The sequence below is a fragment of the Natrix helvetica genome, assembly GCF_964273705.1.
Source record: "Natrix helvetica genome assembly, chromosome: 2".
NCBI classification, from domain to species: Eukaryota; Metazoa; Chordata; class Lepidosauria; order Squamata; family Natricidae; genus Natrix; species Natrix helvetica.
This window is the reverse complement of record NC_138552.1, coordinates 113,129,745-113,148,409: the sequence shown is the minus strand read 5'-3', so window position 1 is coordinate 113,148,409 and position 18,665 is coordinate 113,129,745. Positions and strand designations below refer to the sequence as shown.

Here is an 18,665-nt window from a genome sequence, read left to right as displayed (position 1 = left end):
GAGGCTGATGACGTCATCAGGAAGGCGGGGAATGGGATCACGTGTGCTGGAGGCTGAGGCAGCCTCCAGCACACGTGATCCCATTCCCCGCCTTCATGAGCGTCCTCCGCCGGCTCGCGCTCCGCAGTCCTCGAAAGCGACAGTCCAGCAGAGGCAGGAAGGTTCTCGTCGTTCCCCAGTCGCTTTCGTGGCTTCGTCATCCGGGAGCGCCGACAACATTTCTGCCTCCGCAGCTCCCGGGTGCGGCCGGGCGGATGTATATAATATTATAATAATATTATATACTATTATTTCATGAAGAGAGGTGAAGCTCTGCCTCCCTTGCCTCCCCTGACCGCACGTCCCTAATCCTGTCAACATATTTCTCTGCTTCTGAAACAAAAGACACAATTCAATGAGTCTTACCAAAATCACTGGAAAACTAATTGTTGCAGACCTATGTTTATATATGATTCCTATTGTTACTTTTTTAGTTTCCTTAATTGCAAGACTGGTTTGACAATGAAATAATTTCTCTAGACTAGAGACTAGGTGGGGTCCCCTCGGCCAGATTTCTTCTAGCAGAGAATGGCATCTGTTGGGGGATGGTTGAGCACAGGGGATGAGCTTACCAAATAATCTCTGTAAGTGTGAAAAAACTCAGTCCAGTCTTGGTTGTCCATATGGAATATTTTGGCAGTTTTTAATTCAATTCAATTCAGTTTAATTCAAACATCTAACAGAATGATATAAACAATCCCCTCCTTTCAACATGCAAAATATATTGTCTCATTTTCTGTATTTTCCCTCTTCCTTTTGCTGCTGCAGGCACTGTACAGAGCTGATATGATGAAAAATCTTCCCTCGTTACATCAACTTGGTGTTGATTTTCTAGTAGTGATTGTACATATTATGATATTTCCTCTCTGAAAAAAGAAAAGTTAAAACATTAAAACAAACCCAGCCATACAAACAACCAGCACATTTGTTTAAAAAAACTACTCCTACATATCTCAAGTGTGGTTCTTCAAATGGCAACTGGACTATGTTTTTGCTTTGAGGAAGACGACGTTTCACTTCTCATCCAGGAAGCTTCATCAGTTCTGACTCAAAACCTTTCAGACAATCATGATTACCCCTACATATCTATACCTATATACATACTTATTCAGGTAGTCCTTGACTTACGACCACAAGTAAGCCCACATTTTTCATTGCTAAGGAAGACAGTTGTTAAGTAAATTTGGCCCCATTTTACAACCACTCTTGATACAGTTGTAAAGTGAATCACTTGCACTGTTATAAAATATATGCTAGTGGCCAATCATCCGAATTTTGACTCCCTGACCTTGGGGATGACACAATGGTCATGTGAAAAACAGTCATAAGTAATTTTTTTCAGTGTCATTGCAAATTCAAATGGTCAGTAAATGAATGGTTGTAGGTTGAGGACTACCTGTATCTATATATTCTACTGTATATTTATATCTATATCTACAATATAGATATAGAATATTCCCCTTTGTTGATCTGTCAGACCAAATTTGTGAATATTTTCTGTCTGGTTCTGTAAGCAACTTCATTGCTATTAATAGTCAGATACCAACCTTTTGAAATCTCAACTAATGCATCCATTTTACACGGGCAGAGGTATATTTCATAGTTTCCTTTGTAAAATATTTCCCCTGTTTTTTTATGTGCTTATGCTACCCTTTATATGGACTGGAAAAAGTTAAATTTCCTGAAAACCTTTCACCTCTATCATAGGAATGTGCTACTTGAAACATCGTAATATCTTTGATCTAGTTTCATGCAGCCACTCACCCTAATTTCAAAGGCTCTTTTACTAGCTATCATTCCAGATCATTGGCAAGAACAACTTGCCCATCAGATTCCGGGCTCTTCCTCATGGTCCACTAATCACAGTATGAAACTGCCTCCCCAATTAGTGTTAAAGGGCAGGTCTTCATGAGGTTGCCTTGGGAACTCTAGCCCACTGCAGCAGCAGCCTGAAGACATATTTAGAACAAGAGTTCCTATTTTAACAACTTCAACATCTCCTAAAGGATGCCTAGGGAGGGTATGGCTAGTGATTGCAACATGCCCAGTACCTGAAGCTATTGCAAGCACAGCTTTCCAGGACGGGCTTGCACGACAGGAGAAACCAAATGTTTTTTAGGAAGGTGATTGAAACTTTTCTCCCTTGTCTGCTATATCTCTTTTTCAACCTAGCAAGAGTAGGGAATCCTGTTTTCAAACACAGATCTTGCTCTAATCTGCTATCCCTGGTGATTTAATTCCCTTCGTTCATTGAGGGGGGGGAGCAAAAGTGGGAAATGCTGTTTTTAAACATGGACCATTTTGTCCCCATCTTTCCTGCTAGTTCAAAGAGAGAGAGAAAGAGAGAGGAGAGAGGAAAAGGCAGAGGGGATAAATTGTTTACCCCTTTTTTTGGAAACATGTCCACCAGTCTTCTGGAAGATTGCCCTTCACTATGACCGCCCAGTGATGGGATTCAACCGGAATCAAAGGAGACTGGTGGGATGGGGTACCTGATCGCCGGAACTACAGGTTCGCCTAATCCCCAATCAGCTGTATGATGTGCCACAGCTGTATCGACAATTTTATTGCAGGGGATGATGTTATGATCTGCCTGATAAAGCCGACAGTTTCTTGCTTACTTGGGTAGAATGAATACACCCATTCCTGCAGATGAGTTAATTGGGTCCACCCAATAAAGTAGGAGATCACTAGCTGCTAGACCAGGCAGAACTACTCCCCAACAAACACTGATCGGCTAACCATATTTTGATGGCTGTTCTACCATCTGTGAAAACGTGTCTTTTCCTTGCATAGTATTGTTTGTTTCTTCAGGCAGGCAAAGCCAAGAGAATCCATCAATTACTCTCCTTAGATGGCCCCATTTGGGTCTCTAAGAAAAGCATCATTTGCTTTGCTCACTGCTGAGGCAGAATGAGATTCATCAATGAGGGCAGAATAGAAATATCCCAGCATGTGTGGACTGGAGGAAAGCACAACAATGCAGTCATGAAGAAGACCCCACGCCCCACCCACTGCATAGTGTCTTCCTCACACCATCCAACTCACTGAAATGATAAAAAAAAACCTATCATTCACTGTTTACAGCATTATAGCATTTTCAGTGTCACCCGCTGTCATTGCTGTGGCAACAAGGGGAGACTATTTTTCCATAGCAATGATTGAACAACACTGTGAGATGTTACAAATCACTAGGGTAGAACCAAACATTACTGCTATTTTTCTACCGTGGTGGATGCTCTACAAGACCCTACAAATCACTAGTGGAGCAATCTGTGATGAGAAAGTTAAAGAAAAAAGAGAGTGCCAGAAAGAAAAATAATAAATAGTGCTATTTACAATTGATATGTTGGCTCACTAGCAAATAAGTCTTCTAAGAATCTGGCCCCGAAGAGAAGAAAGCTTTCCCATTTTGTTGTAGGGACATTCACAGGTGCATATTCATCCAAAATTTTAGGATAAGTACTTATATCAGTACAAATTACCACAGAAAGTGGCCTCTAATGCTCTCTCACCTTAATAGAACTTACTTTTACATAACTAACTTGCCATGAACCTTTAACTTAACTTTTAACTTTTATTTGATTTCTAGACCGCCCCTCTCCCAGAAGGGACTCGGGGCGGTGTACAGTCATATTAAAAACAATAAATATACATAATATAAATATAAAATAAATATAGATGTGGCTGGAGGAGATAGGCCATTTTGTTTTCTCAGGTTTATGAAAGTCAGCTTGGGTAACTGCATCAGGAGTACTACCACATCTTTGAACTAAGTATACCAATCTCAATTCTTAAGTACATTATCAATTGCTACACCAGAAATTATTTTTTTCTGTTTCTTTGCAAAAAGTGAGGGGAGATAGAGATATGCATATGAAAAAAGAATTGGACCCCACATTCTGTCTATTGTTTGTGAGAGAGAATAAACACTTTTGACATTCTAATCACCTGTTCTTTAAAGTTGCCAATTTTACTGATAATTAAGTTTAATTTGAATTCAATGGAATGTATTTCTAAATATGCATTTTTAAAACTGAGGTGCCAATAAGCATTAACTGAAATGAGAAGCCAGTTTTCTAACTAGGAATAAATGACACCTTGTTGAGTGTCAAAACCAGAAATGGCTTCTAAGATACCACAGCTCTCAATCTGAGCCTTCATGGCCAGGATTCATGAATATTCAGAAGAGTAGTGTGGAAGGTTCTACTCCTTCCTCTTGCCTGGAAAGATGGATAATCAGATGGTAAGAGTTGATCCAGCTGATTGTTTTTGCGTGTGGCCAAACTGCTTTCAAGAAACACGAGAACCATATAAGGTCTACACAATGTTCATGAAAGACCAAGCTACACAAATTGTTGGTTTGATCCATGGTTCTACATGTGTGTACATCTGTCCTCCATTACTCCTGACATTCATCACATCTTAATTTGTGTGTCTCTCTCTCTCACACGCTACTCTAAAACTGGGAAATCTGTAATACCATAGATATTTCTTAATATAACTGCCAGAATCTTGATAATAATAATAATAACCATTATTATTGGGAAGTATAATTCAACAACATCTCGAAGGCCAACACTCATTCTTGCACTTTCACCCTCCTCTTTGTTGAGCATGCTCCTTGTACTCTTGACCACAGTCAATGGGAAGAAGGAAAAAAGCCACATGCCTTCCTCTTAGCCCAGGGGTGTCCAAACATGGGAACTTTAAGACTTGTGGACTTCAACTCCCAGAATTCCCCAGCCAGCATGTCCACAAGTCTTAAAGTTCCCAGGTTTGGACACCCCTGTCTTAGCCCAATGATTTGTTTAACCATTTCCCACCATTGAAAGACAGCATCCTGAGCAAGGTTACTGGGAAGAAGAAAACAATTACTCTATCATGCTTAATTTATCCTCGTGTCTTTGCTTAACAACATATGACTTCTTTCAACACCCAACAGAGGCTTTCAACAAGAGATCACTAACTTGGAACTTTGTGGATGGACCTAACAGGTCTGTTGAGCACATCACTCTCTTCAATGTGACAAGTGTAGATTTCATGGAGTAGTACAGGGTAATGTAATGTAGATACCACACGGTGGGACCCATCCTGTTTCTCTTCCAGAATCTCTGTTTTGGAATAGCCAGATAGATCCTCTTCCTTGCGGTTACGCCAGGTTACCTTTGGCATATGGTACCAGCCTGCTGAGATGCACTTGGCTACAAGTGCATCATCGACTGTGCTGAACTGCACCTGTGGCTCTTCAGCATCTAATTGCGAGAGGTGGAAAAACAGAACAATTAGTAATAATCTAATTACAGCTTTGTAACAATTGCTCTGAGATTTCTCAAACATGTTACACAGCAGGATTTCCAGAGCTTGCATTCTTCATTTCCAGTAGTTATCCATTCAGTAGAGGCATTGGGCATCCAAGCTGTAGAACTAGAAGAGCTAAAGCCCTAAATATATAGAAAAGGTGATGTGGGAAATGCTGGTTAGAACTTTTGAAGATCTGCCGTAGGATATTTTGCTCAGTATTAGTAAGATTCATTTTATCCTAGCTATGACTTGCAATTTCTTCAGAAGAAAAATAAGAAAAAATGGTATGGCATAAATTGTGGGTGTGAAAAGGAACACATTCTTTCCAGAAAATTAATCTTCAAAGCTTCTCCCTGACTTATATAAATACTTCTGTTCTGCATTGATAGTCATGTCCCTTGTTCTCCAGTTACCCACTTTCAACTTCACCCCTGAGTCCCAGAAATATGCCAGTTTTATTGCCTTGTTATACTTTTGTGGATTATCACTCTGAGAGCTATTCCCAATTTACTGCTGGTATTTATTCTGTTCCTCTAACTGTTCCTCTTTGACTTGCTGCCCTGCTTTAAGTAATAATGTAAAATAGATTCCTCTGTTTATTTTCATAATACGACTTAGCAGAATATGGGAATAATGCAGCTAGGCTCAGTTTGTGATGTATGCTTAGAAATAAAATGTTCATTTTTGAAAGATCAGTTAAAATTGCATTTCTTTATATATACTGAAAAAATAAGGCAATTGTTGATCAAATAATGTTTCAGCTTGGAAACAATTTCACCCTTCTAAAATATCTTTACAGTACAATATTTTCGCCAATATTCATGATTAACTATCTAAGGATTTACTTTGATGTGCTTAGAAATGCAATTTAAGTAGGTACTCCTTATAAAGCAAACTACTTAACCACTCCAGCTTATTCTTCTGTTGCTATTTCTAGTCCTTTTCAGCTGAAGGATAAAATATTGATCCAGAAAAAGACTGCATCTTACTTGACATATCAGCAACTTCTATAGCATTCTGGATTCTCTTATAGGTATGTTAGTAAGAATAATCCTCTTGAAATGTTAATGCTTTTAAAGCTCAGGCTCTGTGCATATATTTATAAAAAACAATCTATCTTATAGAAACAAAGTTGTAAAAGAAGTCATTTCCAAAAACTACCAAAGGTCAAGATAACAGTGGAATCTTGATATTTCTCGCCATTTGGAAGTAGGATGCACTACTGTCAGCAACCTTTTAAGAGACCTTAAGATGAAAGGTCTCACTTTATGATAGATCCAGTGTTGTAAAATTGTTCCTGAAAAATCACTTACCCTTCATATTCGGAGTCAATTTTGATTGTCTGTCTAAAGATTGAAACCAAGAATGTTTGAGTTGCAACAATTTCGCAGTATATATAAAAATTGTTGGAATTTTAATTTATTCTTAGTCTTTTTAAAAATATGCTGTGAAATTTTAATTTGTAATGACTCTTTTATTTTCTGTTATTGTTTTTATTGAATATTCTACTCTCTATTGCTAAGTCATATACCCCTAAGTCTGTATCTGTGAAATCTTATTCTTATTGTAGAATAAAAAGATAAAATTGATAACAAAAGAAAAAAAAAGCCTCAACAATTTATAAAAGATCATTCACACACCGCAGTACTCCTGTATTAGGTATTTTCAACTGGAGAATAGGCAAGCATTCTTACCTTCCACAACAAGCTTCATTTTTCTTGTCCCTCTGCCCATTGAATTAGTGGCCTTGCATATGTACATAGCCTCATCAGAAAACTGAACCTGCTCCAGCATGAGGGTCAGGCTGCCCTCTGGAATCTCCTCCTCATCCACCCAGACTCTGCCTTCATAGAGGGAATTCCGCTCTTCCACCTGTTCCATGTTGTTGCTAAAGCTATATATCACCTTCGGATAAAACTGATAGAAATCATGAAGTCCGACAAAGTATTTGTAAAAATCATCGTCTTCTACTTCGTGCTCCTCCTTGATATCTTCCCTCTCCCAGGTGAAGGATAAACCTTCTGTGCTATCCACAAAGGAGAAATGGCAGGGCAGAGAAATATTGTCGAACGGACGCACCCTGAACACATCCGATGCAGCTAGATAATGGAACAGCCAGCTTAGATTTAGCCATCGGGAAAAAATTTGATCAACCAACCAATCAATCAATCAATTTCTCATATGAATCTAATGTTTCACATACACTACAAGGATTAGATAAGCTATGCTTTTTCTCAACCATTTGTAACTTAAATAAAATAAAACATACTATATAATTGCTGTATATTATTTTTTAGATCAGTTAATTGCATTCGTGGTACAACTCTCCTACCTACTAGCCATCTTCCTGAGCTTCTTCTTCCCCAAATACACAACTTAGCCCAACCTAACTTGGAAATAGGAGTAACTGTTCTATTCCTTGGGTATCATTTACATAGCATCTGAGAGCCCTGGCTGTTTCTATCAGTTTTCAATAATTTCTGGCCTTTTCCCACCATAGGCTTTGAAAAGAAGGACTAGGGTTGGCATGATAGCAGCGTTCCATATTTGAGGGGCTGTCACAAAGAAGGGGGGGTGTCAACCTATTCTCCAATGAACCTGAAGGCAGAAAAAGAAGCAATGGATGGAAACTAATCAAGGAGAGAAGCAACCTAGTACCAAGGAGAAATTTCCTGACAGTCCGAACAATTAATCAGTGGAACAACTTGCCTCCAGAAACTGTGAATGCTCTAACACTAGAGGTTTTTAAGAAGAGATTGGACAACTATTTGTCTGAAATGGTATAGGATTTCCTGCCTAAGCATGGTGTTAGACTAGAAGATCTTCAAGGTCCTTTCCAACTCTGTTATTCTATTCTATTCTATTCTATTCTATTCCATTCCATTCCATTCTATTCTAATCTATTCTATTCTGCTTTTCAAAACTTTTTGAGGTAGTTTATTAAATAAAATATAAATATAATCCATTACATTTTACCTAGATTACAAAATTGCATTCAGAAACCCACCAGCTCATCATGTTAAAACTTAATGAACAAAAGTCATATTCTTGGGTATCTTTCTTTTTAAAATATCCTATTAATCATTAGGGATTGAAAATAAGTACAAAGTTTACTTACTTGCATGATAAATAAGCACTAGAAGAAGTGAAGGGTAGATTAGGATTGCAAGGGATGCCATTATTCCATTAAGAAACGAAGATGAGACTCTCCTTAAGCTCCAGGTTCAACCTCAGTCTGCCCTCCTTCTGCTACCAGCTGCTGTGCCTTTCCCATGAACTCCTCCTCTCCATTGCATCACTGAGCTTCCTTCCCCTGAGCTCTAAGGCAACACACATCTAATTCTGGGAAAACAAATCGTGAAATGTACAAAATCTAAAACAGAGCTCAGATATGCTTACATACAATATACCCAGCATATATAAAGTACACATGGTATGCTTTCTTTTGGAGCATGTTTATACTCTCACTTAGGCCTAGTTCGGGCATTCACTTCAACATAAAGGGATCTTGGAGTTGTAAGAGAATGAGAAATGCATACTTACCAGCTCCTGTTTCTGCCAAGGTTTTATAAATTTCATCTAGAATGGGATGGACAACCTGTGATCTGCATATGCTCCCCCAAACCCATTTACACTATTCACTCCACCCATCCACTCCCAGCCTCTTCAAAAAAAATCAGCCCCTAAGAAACTAGTATTTGATATTTGGAAGAGATGTTAAGATACACACACACACACACACACACACACACACACACACACACACAGATTTCAAAGTTTTAACCCGCTGTCTATGTTAAAATCACCAAAGGCATACAAAATGTTTTTCACTTGAAATAATGTTTGAAATACACCATTTTGAACTGAAGAAACCTGTTTTGAACTCAAATAATTTACATTCAAAATATTTTGCACACTACTCTCATTTTGAACCGAAGTGCAAAGTGAGATTTGGATTCTGTTTTTTTAGAATTGCTTGCCTATTTTCCTTTGGTATCAGTACATGTACTCGGTAACAGCAAAACTATTGTATACTTTGATGTTTTTAATAAATTACAAATAATCCTATACCTTAATATCCTCTCAAGTTTTTGTATTGATAGAAGAATTCATACAATACCCATTTATATTATGTTCAAACAGAGAAAAGTGTACAGAACGGAGCTCAATTTGTAGCTGCAGATATTGGTTCATTTCTCTGTGGACCACTAATTTAACAATAGCAATAGCACTTATACCACTTCACAGTATTTTACAATCGTCTCTATGCAGTTTACAGAATCAGCATACTGCCCCCAACAACCTGGGTCCTCATTTTACTGACTTCGGAAAGATGGAAGGCTGAGTCAACTTTGTGCCCATCAGGATCAAACTCCAAACTGGGCAGAGTTTGCCTGCAATACTGCATTCTAACCACTGCGCTATCAGGGGTTTATCTTTAAGAATCTTCTCATCTTAATCCCATCTCTTAGATGAAATTGATTGATTTGCTTGTCCAGATTGAAAAACATTATTATAAAGAAACAGAATTAACTAGGAAAGCATACTGTGACAAAAACAATCAAAATAAAGAAACAAAAAATACATATGCAAATATTTTAAAAATCTATATTCACCATTCTGTGCCAAAGGAGATTGTTATGGATTAAGAAATTCTATTAAGAAACTTTTATTAATATAGCAGTCAAAGTTAAGTGGATGTGAATTAATATATTCTTTATTGTAAGCTTTTTCCAAAGCTTTTTGTTCTATATCAAAGCTCCAAACAAGGCAATTTCCAATGCCATTAAATATCACTGAGCCAATGATACATTTTACTTCTCCATTGTTTTCTACTATCACATCTGCAGGTAACAAAAAAAACCAAACCCCACCCTTATTTGTTCAAGGAAACAATCACGTTCTGAAAAGCAGTACATCTAAATATCAGAACTTTGTTTTATTAGACCTGAATTATTGTTGGTAATAATACTATTCTTTTCTTCTTGGCAGATCACCGCCTTATCACCCTCAATGATGTTATTCCTCCCTAAATGTTTACATAAACCTTAAACCTGTTACATTAGATGACAAAGACAAGTCCTGCATCAGGTTTATGCTAAAACGTATTATGGGCAAAAATGAACGCAGGATTAAAAGAGTCCTATAATGAATGATCCTCAGGGCACATGCAGACATGCAGGTTGGCTGCTAGAATAGAAAAGAAGGTGCATGCACACTCTTTGACCTGTGACATTTTAAACATCTTTGGAAAGACTAATTACAGAAGGCTACGGTGTTGTACCAGCATTACAAAAATAATTCAGATGTGGGAGAAGGGAATCTGCCTTTGATTTAAATGCCCCTATCTTTCAAGTCCACATTTCAAAGGCAGATGTTATCAAGAGCTGTCAATGTCAGGGATGTACAGAGCAATATAAATTCCAGGTTTATTTTGATTATTGCTGTACACTTTGGATCCTGCTAATCTCCAATCTTTTTAATAACTAAAATAATCCTGACCAGCAATGTAATTGCTCAGCCCTGACAGCAGAAAAAAAAAACCTTACACAATATTCGCAGCTATTCAAAATAGCCAATTGACTCTTGGAATCTGGAACACATTGAACAGGACTGTCAGGACTGCAACCAACCCAGCAACCACTAGAGGGCAATAAACCACTAGAGGGCAGTATAGTAAGTTTCCACTGTCAATTTGCTTAGCTTCTTTGCCGCCCAGATACAGCAATCTTCTTATGGAACTCACAAAAATGCTTTGTTTCAGTATCCTGAAACTTATATGTTATTAGTTTAACTCCACATCTTCAGTGGTATATATGATGCACCCATCTCCATATTATTTATGTAATGCTTCCACAAAGTGGATCAAGTTGAAAGAAAATAATAGGGCTCACATGTCAGAGCTTTGTGCTATCCAACATTTCTCAGTTAATTATATTTCACAAGCCAGATACTGAATTATTGTCAATTTCATTGCTGAATTGACCCTTAGAGAATATTAGCCATGAGTTTTTCGGGTCCTACTGAATTTGGAAACTGAGAATTAAACTAAGGCTAGAACACTGGGCCCTATCCAATAAAATATAATTCTAAAATTGAAAAAAGGCCTTACACTTAGTAAAGAAAAAACAAATGCACAGATATAGAATAGGTGGTAACTGGCTCATCAGCATTAACTGTGAGAGGGATCTAGGAGTCCTAACAGACCACAACTTAACTATGAGTCAGAAGTGTTGCAGCTGCCAAAAAAGCCAATGCAGTTCTAGGTTGCATCAACAGAGGGATAATATCAAGATCAAGGGATGTGTTAGTATTGCTATATACTGCCTCGGTATAAGACCACAGTTGGAATACTGCCTCCAATTCTGGTCACCATGACACAAAAAACGTTGTTGAGACTCTTGAAAGAGTGAGATTTCCCCCTCATCTTATAAATTGAAAGCTGTGGTTTTCTATCAGTTCTTTGATTACTTAGTCCATTAAGAACAGGAAATTTCAGAAAACATATTCGTAGTGATGATGGTCATAGAGAGACTGTTGCTACTTCTGTGAGTTAGACAAATTTTTAAAAGTGCCCCATAAAATTAATTATATAAAGTGCCTCATCTTATCAGCCCTTTATATAAAGAATTACTCTTCTGTGTTTGTATGCCTGCATCTTGTAGAAGAAACTATCAATAGCTAACACAATGGTAAATGAACAGTTTTACAATTGAAACTTCTCAGTCATACGAGGTAGAGAGAACTGAGAAAGAAAGTGTATTTTTGGTTCATAAAGAAATAGATTACATGTGAAAATTAAAAATATATACATGATATGGGAATAGAAAATGTAGAGGGTGAAATAGTCTGATAAATCTGCTACAATTTATATAGACGTATACTGTATTATTTAAAAGTAATTTTCAGCACTTTGGTTTAGTTAACTAAATACTAGTTACTCAAAAATCCAGTATTTAGCATGTAATTGCCATCCTAAAGCAATTAAATATTTATATAGTCTCCTTTTCATGCTAGTATAGATCCTGAAGCACAGCATACTCACTATTGGACATAGATTAACCCCTTCGTGATCTTGGAATCACTACTTTTCTACCCTCTGTCTTTTCTCTTCCCTGGAGAGGGATCATTTGGTAAGAAATCATTGTGAACCTATATTTAAATGCCTTTGTCTGCTGCATGTAGAAGTTCAGACATCCAGGGTCAGATTGTGTATCTAGGCCCCCAAAGCCTCCAGTCACTGGAACAGAACCTCTGTGGCATTGCTTAGGTGACCTGGGGTGAGATATAAACTAAGTATCATTAGTGGGTCTTCCATGGTTTGCTTAATGTGTAACTGTAAACGAAACACAGTTACAAAATTTCAATAGCGCAGCTCAAAACTCAGGAGGGTCTTAGAGGTTTCTACAGCATTACGATATTGTCATGTATATGTTATTTATTATTAGATGAACATTATTTTTGAGCATCCATAATTCAGCAAATATTGTATCATGGACATGTACACATTGGTTGTCATGTGCACTTCTGTCCCTAATATACAAGATAAGTGCAAACCCTCAAAACCAGTGGAAAACATCTGAGCACTCTTATAGTTAAAACCATTCCAAAGCATCTGGAGATAATTTTTACTCAAAATAAAAATAATTATTGCTATTTTTTTTTTGCTTTCTCACTGTGGATCTGAGTCATCAGTTCTTAAGAATCATGACCAGATAGTCATCCACTTATGACCACAATTGAGCCCAAAATTTCTGTTAAGTGAATTTTGTCCCATTTTATGACCTTTCTTGGCCCAGTTTTTTAAGTGAATGACTGCAGTTGATAAATTAGTAACCCAGTTGTTAAGTGAATCTGGCTTCCTCATTGACCTTGCTTATAAGGTGGTTGCAAAAAGTGACCTTGGGAATCATCAGTGGTCATAAATATGAACCAAGCTTAGCTGAATTTTGATCATATGATCATGGGGATGCTGCAAAGGTCATTGGTCACATTTTTCAGTGCCATTGTAACTTTGAGCAGTCACTAAACAAACTGTTGTCAGTCTTTAAAAACGTAAACATTATTCTAGAAACAGGGAAAACTAATATCATGCAAGGCATGGATTCTCCTATTTCTAAGCACCTTGGCCAGGTGAGTGTTCTGTTCTGTTTATATTATTAATTGGCCGTTTATCATTCTTTTGCTTTAATTCATGGAAGTGATTCGGGAGGGATCCCTCGTAAAACTAAAATAGTCGGTTGGAATCCACACACGGATCCATGCTTTAATGTTAGGCATTGCCAAAAAATACTGGCTAGATGTGATAAACAGGATTTGCCAGTGGCCTCTGGGGGATGACTTATTAAAATAAGGGCCCCTGCTTCCCATGCATGTTTCTGATTTAGAGCAGGGGTCTCCAACCGTGGCAACTTTAAGCCTGAAGGACTTCAACTCCCAGAATTCCAGCAAAGTTGGCTGGGGGAATTCTGGGAGTTGAAGTCCACCAGACTTAAAAGTTGCCAAGGTTGGAGACCCCTGGCGTAGAGCATGGTGTGAAACGCTGCCACTATATTACAGCCCGTTTACTCCACCGGACAAGATAATGGATTGTATATGCATTCTACCTAAAATCACGCAGCGTTTAGGACTTGAAGCCACTCAAATAAAAACGACTGAGTTAGAAGAAGTCCCTTTTCCTCCTTTTCTTCCTACTCTTTATTTCCACACACTATTAACTGAGTCACCGTCACGAGCAACCCGATCCCCTTCTTCGCTCAAGCCTCCCAGCTTCTTGACTGACTCACAGGGGAGGTTTTTCCAAAAATGGCTTCGGAACCCGGAAACACTCTCTCCATCGAATGAGATGCTTCGCCCGCATCACCCCCCAGCCCTGGTTACGCCCCTAACAGGGCACAGCTGATACAAAGGCCTGGGCGGCGGGGGGGCTGTGGGTGGAAAACGCTAGGTTTGCATTTGGAAACAGGGAGCGGGCATCGCTACCTCCTCCTTCCCTCCAGCAGCGATGTCGTGCGGCGGACTCTCCGAGCCAAAGGCAGCGACTGCGGAGACGCAGCAAATCACGCAGGAGGTAAAAAGAAAAAAAAAAGAGCCAACTTTGCATCCTCGCCTGAGAACTTCTTTCCCTTTTCTCCCCGCTACCAGCGCTCACCCTGAAGCCTCCAGTTGTCCGCCAAAGTTTTCCCCTTGTCGCCTATGTAACTTGGCTTCATCCGAACAAAGCCTTTACCCTTTCTAATTGGGATGGGGTGGGTGGTATTCAGTGGTGGAGGCTGCGATTTGGTGGCCCGGGTAGTGGGGGGATGAAACTGCTGTGCTTCGTGCCTCACCCTTTCAACCAACTATGGCTGTGGTTTGACAAAAAAACCCTAAAGAGCTCGGTTGGAATCTGCCATTGGGTGTCCCATGATGGCCAAGTGGATTTTATTGCATTTTAGACGCTCACAACAAGCCCAGATTAGAGGGCATCTTTCCATTATTATTTTCAAGTCCTTTTTAAAACACCCAAACAGACAGCAGTGAGTGTTGCCCTTCCGCATAGAGAATTTTCAGCTTGCAAAGGCCCTGACATGCTATTTAGCCCTTCGAGGTAGTCCAGACAAGAAGTATTGTAAGATTACATTAACAAACTCTTAAAAGCCCAAAAGTGTTTCTCCCCTCCTTTGTTTTCACTTTCCAGGAAACTAGGGAGGATCCCTTCCGAGAAGCTTCCTATGCCCCTTTTCCTTCCATAGGCTGAGGTATCTTTTACAGGAGAGGGGTCCAGCTGCTTTGTTGGGGGGAAAAGACTGGACGATTGGAAGAATATGACATCTTGATTTAGGACAAACAAGCAACAAGAAGTCCCCCTCCCAAATATTCTGATTTAATGAGAGGATATAACATTTGTTTTTAATGAACTACTTCATTGCAGTGTAGCTCTGCTTTCTCTGTTGCTTTTTCTGATTATCTACCAGGCACAGCAAGTCAAACATATCTTTGCCGGTTCCTGATGTACCTTATGGTGTCACAGAGAAGTTTAGCAAATAAAGTTTTGTGCGTCACTTTCCACAGAAAAGGAATTTTTTCCTATTTATTTCTTCAAAATCCCTTTGCAGTCATTAATATTATTTTGCTGGTTTTTGACTGAATAAACAGTATTTCCATTTCATTTCACTTCATGGTTATCCTTGATTTATTATTTTTTAATTTACAATTTTGCATCCACTCATGATTGATGTAGTGACGTATAGTTTATAATGTATTTACAATAAAAATGAACATAAAAGGTCCTTGATTCTGGCATACTTTGCACTGTGAACCAAACCACTGTGATGGTTTTAACAAGCATAACAGTTATGCTTCAGAAAACAATGACTTAGTGCATTTTCTAAATGCAGCCCATCAGAATTGCTCCTTTTTGTAGAATTATAAGTCACATGAGTTTAAATAGATTTGCTTTATTAAATGAGTAATCTGTATAGGAATTTGGTTCTAGACCAGGACTGCAAACACAAGTGCATTTACAGTAATTCCACTTGCACTTGTAGAATTCATTTTCAAATAGAAAGGATGATAAAACACCAAACATAGGCTTTCTATTCTAACAGTGAAGCATAAATTTATTGAATAGTGCTGGATAATTAAACTTTCCTATTAGACAGGATGGGTAACCTGTTTTTTTTTAAAAAAATACCCTTAACAGTGTATATTGCATCTCAATAAATACTACTGAAATCAGTGGAGCTTCCATCCCAGTAAGACAGAATAAGATGGTAAATTAAGTGAGCCACCGAAATTTCTTACTTCCTTTCTACTACATTTGGACATCCAAAACACTCCACAACAATTAAACTAAGCATCGTCTAATAGAGTAAATCCTTTAAATGTGAAACAGAAAAAGAAGGGCTTGTACAAATAGTCACAAAACATAACAGTTCATGTTTAGCTGGAAAAGAAGAATGGTTTAATTCTTCATCTGTGAAACAAACACTTCTAATTCTAGGATCTATACACCAAACGCTAAATGGGGTAGAACAACTGGCTCTTGGGGCTGACTGGGGATGAGGTATAATCTGTAAAAAGTGTGCTTGAATTCCCCAAGACCAAGGCTTTATAAAAATATAAACTTTGAACAGAAGCATGGAAATAAAAACAGTAAAACATTGTCTCAAGAATGTACCACACTTAGTTTGGGGGCATTTCAAGCTGGAAAGCAGATGCTTTCAGTGATATCTTTTTAGAGAGCATCTTTCAAACTTTCATGTTTTATTTCATTTCTGCATTTATTGTTTGTATCTTCAGTAATGACTATGGCATTGCAGGATGCGTGTTTTGATAGTTTTAAACAGCAACAACAAGCATTTTTCTCCTTTTCTGTTCCCAAAGATAAAGTCACAGCTGGAAGAAAAAGAAAGCCGGAAGTTCAACATCTTCGATGCTGTTTCATATAAAACACAAGTGGTTGCCGGTATAAACATTTTCATCAAGGTAGTACATGTAGTTCCTATAAGATGCTATAGTGTAAATTTGCTCTTGCATAGGACTACTTTAGCTAGGCTGTAAAAATCCCCCAATACCTCTTTGCTACTCTCTAGCCATCATTCAAATTTTACAGCTCAGATTTCCCCAGCTTTTGTGAGTGATAAACTACATCTAGTTTATCGGCTGGAAATGAAAACATTCTAGATTTCCCCATAGGTGGTAATGCGCCCCATAGGTGGTAATGTGCCCACTGCCAATTGAAAGAAACATACCTTTGTTCTAATATTTGCTGCCCAGTGTAATAGATACAACAAAGGTTGTTCAGGTAATATATACAGGAGCTGTACAACTCCCCTAAGTGCTTTGTGCAGATAGTAGTAATGGATCAGGGAGAAAAAGACTAAGTCAGTGTTTAAAATTATATTAATGATAAAGGGACTGGAGGCTAAAACATATGATGAACGGTTGCAGGAACTCGGCATGGCTAATCTAGTGAAGAGAAGGACCAGGGGAGACATGATAACAGTGTTCCAATATTTGAGGGGCTGCCACAGAGAGGAAGGGGTCAAGCTATTTTCCAAAGCATCTGAAGGCCAGACAAGGAGTAATGGATGGAAACTGAACAAGGAGAGATTCAACCTAGAAATAAGGAGAAATGTTCCGACAGTGAGAGCAATCAACCAATGGAACAGCTTGCCTTCAGAAGTTGTGGGAGCTTCATCACTGGAAGCTTTCAAGAAGAGACTGGACTGCCATTTGTCAGAAATGGTGTGGGGTCTTCTGCTTGGGTGGGGGGTTGGAGTAGAAGACCCCCAAGGTCCTTCCAACTCTGTTAGTCTGGCATCCATTTTCAAGGCAGAAAAGATGGAGATGCCAAAACCCTTCCTGTGATCTGGATGCAGACCTCCCACTAAGGTTCCTGAGATATTGTAAATGTTTATAAGGTCTTTTTCTGATATTGGATTTGATTGGGTTTTTTCATTATTTTCTAGATCCATGTGGGGAATGAAGAGTACTTTCATGTGCGAGTGTACAAAAGGCTCCCCCATGAAAACAAGCCAATGGAGCTCACGAATTATCAGAGCAAGAAAGAAAAGCATGACGACTTGACTTATTTCTAAAGAGTCGCTTAGAAGTTCTTTTCCTTTGATACATTCCTATGGGGTGTATATACATACATCTAAACATGTAGTGCTTATTTTGCAAAAGTTAAAAAATATATCATTTTTTTTACAAAGGTGTTACTGTTAAATCTGCACTACACATGTCTTAATTCTATTAAAAGCAAATGATACAACATTAGTTTTGCATGTAATTTGTTGTTGGAACCCTCAGACATTGGAAGCATTCTACCCCAATTCTTCCAAAAAACAAACAATGAGCTGGCTTTGAAGAAAAAGAAAAAAGCAAGCAGTTCCGGTTATGCAAGTCTGAAACCTCTTGTATATCTGTGTAAACTTTAGCTTTGTGCCTTTTTCAGAAAAACAACTAGAAAATCTAATATTATCGGATTGGAGATTTAATGCTGACAGGATAGTTTCTTAGCCAGTATATTGGGTAGGTAAAATGGAGGTGCAGGGAGAAGCTAGGCTGTTATTGACAGGGGGACAGTATCAAGATCATGTGAAGTGTTTGTACCACTTTATACTGCTTTGGTAAGGCCTCACTTGGAATATGGTACTTCATCCAGTTTTGGTCACTAGGATACAAAAGTAATGTTGAAATTCCAGAAAGGGTGCAGAAAAGAGCAACAAAGATGATTGGGAGACTGGAAGCTAAAGCATATGATGAACGGTTGCAGGGTATATCTAGTGACTAACAAAGAGGAGGAATGGGATGACATGATAGCAGTCTTCCAA

At 38.4% G+C, this 18,665-nt stretch overlaps 2 protein-coding genes across 7 annotated transcripts; one reads left to right on the top strand and one right to left on the bottom strand.

Annotated features, from left to right (window-relative positions):
• Positions 1 to 471: 471 nt before the first annotated feature.
• Positions 472 to 14,235, bottom strand: LOC309387008 (V-set domain-containing T-cell activation inhibitor 1-like). 6 transcript variants are annotated; one of them, XM_081943060.1, is made up of 6 exons: positions 13,950 to 14,111; positions 12,389 to 12,618; positions 8,462 to 8,685; positions 7,038 to 7,442; positions 5,010 to 5,294; positions 472 to 905 (listed from the first exon to the last, which is right to left on the bottom strand). In XM_081943060.1, exons 3-6 carry the CDS (start codon positions 8,520 to 8,522, stop codon positions 871 to 873), a joined length of 786 nt encoding a protein of 261 aa, XP_081799186.1. In that variant the 5' UTR covers positions 8,523 to 8,685; positions 12,389 to 12,618; positions 13,950 to 14,111; the 3' UTR covers positions 472 to 870. The 6 variants fall into 6 exon arrangements, with proteins under 6 accessions (XP_081799186.1, XP_081799187.1, XP_081799191.1 ...); XM_081943061.1 differs by having other exon boundaries at positions 12,510 to 12,618; XM_081943065.1 differs by having other exon boundaries at positions 7,038 to 7,260; positions 13,950 to 14,106.
• A 37-nt stretch (positions 14,236 to 14,272) lies between these two features.
• Positions 14,273 to 18,105, top strand: LOC309387010 (cystatin-B-like). Its single transcript, XM_081943069.1, has 3 exons — positions 14,273 to 14,413; positions 16,711 to 16,812; positions 17,799 to 18,105. Exons 1-3 carry the CDS (start codon positions 14,348 to 14,350, stop codon positions 17,925 to 17,927), a joined length of 297 nt encoding a protein of 98 aa, XP_081799195.1. The 5' UTR covers positions 14,273 to 14,347; the 3' UTR covers positions 17,928 to 18,105.
• The last annotated feature ends 560 nt before the right edge of the window (positions 18,106 to 18,665 follow it).

What these genes read in the sequence shown, in the direction of transcription:
- LOC309387008 (XM_081943063.1), bottom strand. Translation starts at nt 8,522, where the DNA reads ATGGCATCCCTTGCAATCCTAATCTACCCTTCACTTCTTCTAGTGCTT. An exon ending in AATGAAGCTTGTTGTGGAAG is followed by an intron (nt 5,295 to 7,037) that starts GTAAGAATGCTT and finishes TCTCGCAATTAG; the next exon opens with ATGCTGAAGAGCCACAGGTG. An exon ending in GTCCATCCACAAAGTTCCAA is followed by an intron (nt 906 to 5,009) that starts GTTAGTGATCTC and finishes TTCTTTTTTCAG; the next exon opens with AGAGGAAATATCATAATATG.
- LOC309387010 (XM_081943069.1), top strand. Translation starts at nt 14,348, where the DNA reads ATGTCGTGCGGCGGACTCTCCGAGCCAAAGGCAGCGACTGCGGAGACG. An exon ending in CGCAGCAAATCACGCAGGAG is followed by an intron (nt 14,414 to 16,710) that starts GTAAAAAGAAAA and finishes CTGTTCCCAAAG; the next exon opens with ATAAAGTCACAGCTGGAAGA. An exon ending in GTATAAACATTTTCATCAAG is followed by an intron (nt 16,813 to 17,798) that starts GTAGTACATGTA and finishes ATTATTTTCTAG; the next exon opens with ATCCATGTGGGGAATGAAGA.